This window comes from Scophthalmus maximus, chromosome 5, assembly GCF_022379125.1.
Source record: "Scophthalmus maximus strain ysfricsl-2021 chromosome 5, ASM2237912v1, whole genome shotgun sequence".
Classification (NCBI taxonomy): Eukaryota; Metazoa; Chordata; class Actinopteri; order Pleuronectiformes; family Scophthalmidae; genus Scophthalmus; species Scophthalmus maximus.
In genome coordinates this window covers 8,372,658-8,380,539 of record NC_061519.1, presented here as the reverse complement: position 1 = coordinate 8,380,539, position 7,882 = coordinate 8,372,658, and the positions used below count along the sequence as shown (strand labels likewise).

At 40.6% G+C, this 7,882-nt stretch overlaps 1 protein-coding gene across 2 annotated transcripts; it reads right to left on the bottom strand.

Moving 5' to 3' along the window:
• Positions 1-6,300, bottom strand: LOC118311646 (LIM/homeobox protein Lhx8-like). 2 transcript variants are annotated; one of them, XM_035635661.2, is made up of 8 exons: positions 6,143-6,300; positions 4,364-4,522; positions 3,716-3,837; positions 3,067-3,287; positions 2,105-2,208; positions 1,491-1,586; positions 777-957; positions 1-584 (listed from the first exon to the last, which is right to left on the bottom strand). In XM_035635661.2, exons 1-8 carry the CDS (start codon positions 6,170-6,172, stop codon positions 508-510), a joined length of 990 nt encoding a protein of 329 aa, XP_035491554.2. In that variant the 5' UTR covers positions 6,173-6,300; the 3' UTR covers positions 1-507. The 2 variants fall into 2 exon arrangements, with proteins under 2 accessions (XP_035491554.2, XP_035491553.2); XM_035635660.2 differs by lacking the exon at positions 6,143-6,300 and adding an exon at positions 4,990-5,146.
• Positions 6,301-7,882: the final 1,582 nt, after the last annotated feature.

Genomic DNA, 7,882 nt, shown 5'->3' with positions numbered 1-7,882 from the left:
TCAATGTTCCATCTCCAGTGGTTTTAATACATAGTATAACCAAATGCTGTATTTTCTAGTAGTCTTACATGGGAGAAAGCATGTCTTGTAAATGCCACAACTGATATTTCCTCAGTTACATTGAGAAAAAAAAAAAAAAAAAAAAAAAAGTTTACATCAAAGTGCCTTCTCTCATACTTTCCAAATAAATTAAATTCATAACAAATACATATTAAAGTTTTACATAAGTATCATCCGACAAATATCAATATTTCACTTGACATTTTTAACTTATTCTCATCTGTGTTAGAAGAATGAAATTAATTCAGTGACTTAACAGTCACATTTATTTTTAAAGTGTCTGCTCACATATTAGGCAGTAAAAAATAGAAATATTTTCATTGCCATTTGTTTGCTCATCAAATATTTGAGGAGTTTTTTCTATGTTGAAGAGTAATGACTTGCTTCATATTCCCATCAGGCAATCGTCGTCAGATTTCAGGAGTTGAGCCGTAACTGGGCTATAGCTCAGGCATGGCTGACTGGCAGCTGTGTCAGGGAATGAGACATGAGTGGCTGAAGCAAAAGTGGGTCCGGAGTTTGGACTGGAAAAGTAAAGAAGAACTGATCAATCAAGACTTACTAGAAATCATATGGTTAGTTCCAAAGTAAAAACTGCTTGGCAGCAATACAAAAGCTTTACACCGACGACTTAACACTGTACGAGAGTTTGGATGTGTACATTTTGTGTCACACAACTCTTGCTAAGGATAGTGATGCGTGGATGTGCTTCTTACCATCCATATACGTCAGCGTAGTGAGGAGCGGCGTGTCCGGGGATATGAAGGTTGTATATTGCAGGTCCTCCATCAAAGGTGGTGTCAGCTGACCAGGAGCAAGTGATGACATCATAGTTGAGGAAGCAGGATGTGGGCTGACGTGTTTCTTTTGACGAGCTCGGCAGTTCTGAAACCAAACCTGAAGGAGGTAGGGTGGATTGATAACTGGACTCTAGTTGCTGACGTGGTACCTGCTGGTTAAACAGTACTGCCCTTCTCATTTTGAGACAAATCTCAAACTAAGCAATATCGTGCACGGACCATTAAAATTCCCTGGAGTTCCCATTGTTGACAAATAACACAAAGGGAATTTCAGTTCAGGGTGATGCATTTGAACACTTTCACACAAAAACAGAGCCCCCGATGGCATTACAATATAATTACATTTAGAACATTTGACCATTTTTGAGAAAACATCGTAGTAAGAAATTGTGCAACTGTGCAAATTCTCAATACAAATAATGCAGCTATTAGTTAATGTGTGTTAAATACAGGTGTCAGTCCTGAGAGGTACATCTCAATGGGCTAAGCATTTACATCTAAATTGCACTGTTGGACAATACGAGTGGCTTAATCTAAAATGAGCCAATGACAGGACTTTAGCCAGGGGTCTGACAACTTAAACATTTAAAGTTATCATTCTCTCTAGGAGGTAGAAAACAGTTGCTTCACCTGTATAACCCTGCGGCTCAGACCGGTCCTCTCTGACAGTTTCTGGAGAGTCTGGGCATCTGGGTTGTTGTCTTTAGCAAACTGAGTCTGCATTACCTATAGATGTAGAGATGACGGGAAAATGTTCATATGGATGACGATTTTGCGTAAGGTAATTTGTAATGGTATTACAATTTGTTTCGTCCAAGATGAGCACAACAAACTGAAAAAACAGAACTAAAAAAAAACGTTAAGATAAACAGAATAATAATTAATTATCTTTAAATAGTGTCACATTGCTTAGTCTGCTTACAAACCCAATATATTACCTGCCACTAGAGGGCAGTAAAACGAAGTGTTGGACTCTACTGACTACACTTTTACTAGGATCTGTAGTTTGATGAAATATTACAGTAACATATGCAATACAATATTTCTTTAGTCGGAAACCACAGTTAGCCTGGTAGTAGGGATTATAAGTAATTAAATATGGAGAACTTAAGCTGTCACTTTATTATTTCTCGTGTAGGGGTCAATCAAATTTACTACAGTACAGTCAAAGAGAAATGTACAGTAACCACAGCAGCAGTAACCCCACACTAAAAATTACCAGCACACACACAAGTTGGCATTACCTGTATCTGGTCAACAGTGAAGCTGGTCCTGGCCCTCTTAGCAGGTCTTGGCATGGTACTGGAGTCCTCTTTGTCTGCCACCTCGTCCTCTGTTTTTGGTTGCTCTTTAGGACAAGTCACATCATTTTAACACTATTGTAACATGTGTTACACCCATGTGGGCCTCACTTAAGGGCCTGTTCCACATCAGCTCCTCCTGTTGCCATCTTTCCAGTGACATCAAAGATATATTACTGATATAGAGTAATGGATTAGATTTGACTGTCTCACTACTAAAGGTGCAGTGCTGCCAATGCCTGTGGTGAGCAGACGGTTTGCAGTGTAGATGCTTTTTGCACTGTTTTTCATCAACTTCCTTACTGTTGTCTTCAATCACCACCGAAACCAGTTCTTTTTGATTTTCTACATTGCCCTGATGTGAGTCTGTAATCCGTCAAGGAATACTATAATTAAAATATGTTGATAGTCAATAAACATGCAGTTTTTTTCCGTGTATTTTGTATGCATGGAGCTGTGAGACAAAGTTGAGTGTTTTAGTTAAGATATTCAGGCTATAACAAACCTAAGCAATCTCATCTTAATTGTTCAGGGTTCACTGATAATTCAGATGACTGCAATAATCTCACATAAGCTGGCAAAAATGATTGTTGGCAAATAAAATGATGCAGATGCAAAATTACTGTGAAAAAGGAATTATTTTACATATAATGTGGCATTTATACTAGAGTTAAACAAAAGTGGAAGTAATCACAGGTTTTATCTGTGGAAGTTTTGACATGAATAATAATTTTTTTTAAAAGATAATTAATATGATAAATGATATGGATGATCCCTTTATTTTCTGAATAACTTGACTTTTTACTTCAAATTCTTACTTTTTAGTGCGGTGGAATTATGTTTCATGAATAAACTTCGTTTGCAGCCATTGAACCTGACTCTTGTCATCCATCCCATACACTCACCGTTTTCCTTGGAACGTTTGATATTTTCCATCATAATGTCATAGTGTGGCCGACAGAAGACCCTGTTCTCGAGAAGTCCGCATTCCTCCCCGGTGGACAGCTGGCGCTTACACGAGGTGCAGGAGAAGCAGGCCAGGTGGAAGGTGCTGCCTCGGGCCCGACGCACCCAGTCACTGGAGTGGATGTTGCGGCCACAGCGAGCACAGCGGGTGCCGTACCTCCTGAAGAAAGAGGAGAGGAGAGGTGGAGTGTGAGCTGGGAACATACACACATTAGGTTAAATGATGCTTGAATCCTGGCATTCAGTGATCCCATATAGAAAAGCGACCTACTCGTATTCCCCCGTTAGCAGAACATATCATAACATACTAAATATTAATTTCCTTCCTTCTGCTGCATTTTTCCCCAGTGTTCCATTTGCACATATCTGATGTTCAAATATTGCTGTTGTAGTTTTTCCTCATATACTCCAACAGAGACCACTCAGTTCTTTTTTTAACATGAAGCCTGTGTCACCATTATTCTCCCTAATTGATCAGGCAATTTAATGTTTATAGTTGAGACTGCCCAAACATAATTTCTCCAGATCTTTTTCATCGACAAAAGATGGTCATTGGAGATAATATCATGCTATACAGCTCTGACTTACCTGAAGTAGTCGAGTTTGCAGAAAACCTGTCTATCTTTGATGTAGCAGCTCACGTGTCGCCCCAGTGACGTGCCACACACACTGCACGAGAGGCAGCGCACATGCCAGCACAAGTTGTTTACCTGAGAGCGGGAAAAGATGAAAGATTAAATCTTAACAAAAATGGATTACGACGTGTCATTTTGCACATCCCTTAATAATATGCTGATTATGTAAATGTAGAAGAGGAGGCTATGCCATTATCCACCATGCTCTTATTTGCTCATTCACTGAAATGTTTTTATGAGCGACTTGCTCATCCATGCCATTATGCTTATATTATTCCAAAGGGTTATTTGAAATTTATATTTATTATGAGAACACAACAATAAACAAAAACTACTTCATGCAGATTTTGATTAAAAAAAAAAAGACAAAATAATTTAACATTTAACAAACACAGAAAAGCCAGTGCTATTTCAATTTCAAATTACATTGAAATTACATAATTTTTAATTTAAGAATAAAAATCCCAAAAGTAGTGGAATAATTGCAGGTGAGAAATGAAATTAACATTTAATTCGAAAAAAAAACAAAACTAAAATGCATCAAACAAAAAAAGGGGCATTCTTTTTTCCGGCGCCGCCAGCCACGTGGCGTCAGTCTGACCTTGAGGAGGTACCGGTCCACGATCTCCAGGCCGCAGGAGGTGCACAGGGTCTTCCCCTGCAGGGAGGACACCGCGTGGACGGAGGACGACGACGAGGAGGAGAGGGAGGACGGAGAGTACGAGTCCTCCTCGAAGAGATCGTCAGGCCCGGAGGAGCCCTGTCACATGGGAGATCCCACAATCAACGAACACACGCTGGAGACTCGCTCATGTCACTGAAAAGCTAAGCAACAATAATATATATATATATATATATATATATATACATATATATACACATACATATATATATATATACACACATATATACACACATATATACACACACATATATATATATACACATATATATATAATATATATATATATAATATATATATTGAAATGTCTGAAAAATATCAAACCTGCTCTGGTGGTATTTGTTCGGACACTGACTATAAAAGTTAAAGTGCTAAACCATTTCCTTTGAGTTTGCTCGGCGGCACTTTGAAGTGCGCAAACAGTCGGGGGCTATATTTCATCGAAACTTTTCCGCGCTCGGCCTCGGCACATTACCCCCCTCACCCCCCACCCCCCTCACCCCCACGGGCAGGGGTAGCAGTGGTTCATTTGAAGAAACACCTACTGTGTCGACAAAGACATCTCCCTGCTGTAGCGGAGTGAGAACCGCCTCCGTCGGTCGCCTCTCTTCCTCCGACATGCCGTCGGCGACTGCAGGTCCAGTGTCACGCGCAGGACGGAAGGAGGACCAGGCGGGCTAACGTCGCCTTCATTGCCATGGCAACCACAGAGACCAGCCCACTTAATATGTAGCCCCCCCCCCCCTTGGAGAAAAACCCCTACATCGTTTTAAACTCTATTAAAGCGTTTGTTTGTTTGTTTGTTTGTGTGTGTGTGTGCGGTCATATTTCCAGCCGTGGACTGCAGTGGTCCATTCGCAATCTTTTATATGCCTGCGTGTCTTTTATTCCCCCCCTCCATTTTCTACCTGCGTTCAATCGGGAAACGTTATCGGCCGCCTGGACGTGCTCACAGCTGAACGTCATCCTCACTAATTGTGTGCACAGCAGCGCACCTGCACCCGATGACGAGGCACTCGGGCAGGTGTGTTTCTCTCAGGTGACACGTCACCATTCATAACACAACTGTACGCACGTTTCTTTGCTCAACTGTAGCAGTTCGGATCCAAATGGTCTTTTTTTTTTTTTTCTTTTTTAAATCACAGCACTAGAATGAAAAAAAAAGTTTTTCTGCTTAAATAAAATCACATTTTTATATCAGGTTCACCTTGAACACCGTTCAGGTTATATTTTCTCCCGAGAGCCCACGGGAAATCTGCCAAGTATAAAGTAATGAGCGGAATTACTGTAACCTTGCTAATATCACTTAGTATTTGTTGTACAATGTGGGAACATACACTAAGACGTCCGACTCTTTTTTTCTGAGCAGAAAATAATGGGCTATACATGAATGAAATTGATGCTATTAGAACCGGCAACAATTCCCTACATCTGATGTTGCGCAAATAAATGAATTAAAACAAAACAGTAATACTTGTGTGAAACTAAAACGTGTATTTTGCAAAGCGCTTCTAAACGAATCAATAATAATAATAATAATCGATAATCATTACTTGCGCAGTGAAACTATACACAATGTGTTAAGCAAGGCGTGTCTCAATCTTTTTTTAAATGTTAAATATGTTGATTAATGAACACCGACGTATGTGAGTAAAGCACTTTGGAAGTCGTGCTAATCGTCTACGACATACTACTCACCACGCTGTTGGAGACGCCGGGGTGAAACATTTCCTCCGCTGGCTGCTGCTGCGCATCCCTGTCCAGCCAGATGTGGGTGGCGCACAGCAGCGGGACGTCCCGTTATTTGTCCACTGGGGTCCTGTTCGCGTCGTTGCCCTCCCTCTGAAGTCGTTTCGAGGGGGTGCGATCGGTCCACTTTAAGCAGCCCCCCCGCTGGCCTGGACCCGCCCGCCTCAGCAACAGTAATTGTTGAGCAATAGTGAGGATCAGATGAGCTTCAGCTTTTCTAGCCGTCTGTCTTTTGTGGATGGGGGTAATGCTGTTCATAACAATGACCAGAGCTACATTTAAGAAGCACTAATGGCTGACTGTATTTGAAAAAAAAATCTTTACATTGTTATAATTTCTATTTTTTTTATATCAGGCTCACAAAATAGATTAATACCACTGGCTATTTAATAGACTACTTTACATGATATAATTATATTCTTCAGCCTACAATGACTGCAGCACACTAAGAAAAAACCTTTTTTTCCCTGTGAGAGGCACTTACATTCACCTCTGCCTCTCACCCTATCAGTGTTTCTGATATTATTTTCCTTTCTTGCCATCAGGGACATTATGAACTCAGCACCAGTCGTGTTTTGGGGGATGAAGTATTTGTTTAGACATCCACACCGTCTGGTCTGACCAGCACAGCGCTTCCAGGGCTACTTACCAGCACAGCAAAACCTGTTGATTTCATCCCTCAGTGTACTTTGGGAAAATTAGAAAATTATACATAATCCAATGGACATGCAAAAATAAAATAATATTTCAACACTCAATATTTAGGTTCAATACATGTTGACAGTGTGTGGGATTTGATTTTTGTTTTGCATCGTTACTTCTCCAAATGTGCAAATGCCTCTGCTTTTGATATGCAACATTAAATTAATCTGCATTACATTTCTGTACATCTTGAATTTTGATTGAAGACTTTCTTCTCTAAGGACTTGTTTCATAACGCAGCATCGGGATGCAGAGGGGGCCTGGCAGCGCCTTGTGATCTCCCCTCATGTGTCAAACTGTTAAGTGATGATGATGGCAAGCCAATGACCAGGGGTCAAAAAGGGATGAATGAAAACATTCTCAGAAGGCATTTAGTGAATGGCAAGGCAAGAGCCGGGGTCAGGAAACCACATGGGTCTTATACGTCTGCAATCCAATATACCTCAGCCCCCCGGGCTATATGCATCAGGAAAGTATTCACAGCGCTGCTCTTTTCCACATTTAGTTATGTTACAGCCTTATCCCATAATGGATGAAATAAATTTTTTCCTCAAAATTCTACACTCAAGCCCCCCCATAATGACAAAATGTAAAAAGTTAGTTTGAAATTTTTGCAAATTTATTAAAAATAAAGAACGAAAATATAACGTGCATAAGTATTCGCAGTCTTTGCTCAATGCTTTGTTGAAGCACCTTTGGCACCAATTACAGCCTCATGTCTTTTTGAGTATGATGGTACAAGCTTGGCACACCTATTTTTGGGCAGTTTTCCCATTCTTCTTTGCAAGACCTCTTAACCTCCGTCAGGTTGGGTGGGAGGTGTCGGTGCACAGGAATTTTCAGATCTCTCCAGAGATGTTCAATCGGGTTCAAGTCTGGGCTCTGGCTGGGCCACTCAAGGACATTCACAGAGTTGTCCCGTAGCCACTCCTTTGTTATCTTGGCTGTGTGCTTAGGCTCGTTGTCCTGTTGGAAGGTGAACTTTCT

Excerpts from the sequence above, each read along its gene's own strand:
- LOC118311646 (XM_035635660.2), bottom strand. The coding sequence starts at position 5,064 with ATGTCGGAGGAAGAGAGGCGACCGACGGAGGCGGTTCTCACTCCGCTA. Across the intron at positions 3,288-3,715 it reads TGCAAACTCGACTACTTCAG|GAGGTACGGCACCCGCTGTG; the intron begins GTAAGTCAGAGC and ends CTCTTTCTTCAG. Across the intron at positions 585-776 it reads TACGCTGACGTATATGGATG|TCCAAACTCCGGACCCACTT; the intron begins GTAAGAAGCACA and ends TTACTTTTCCAG.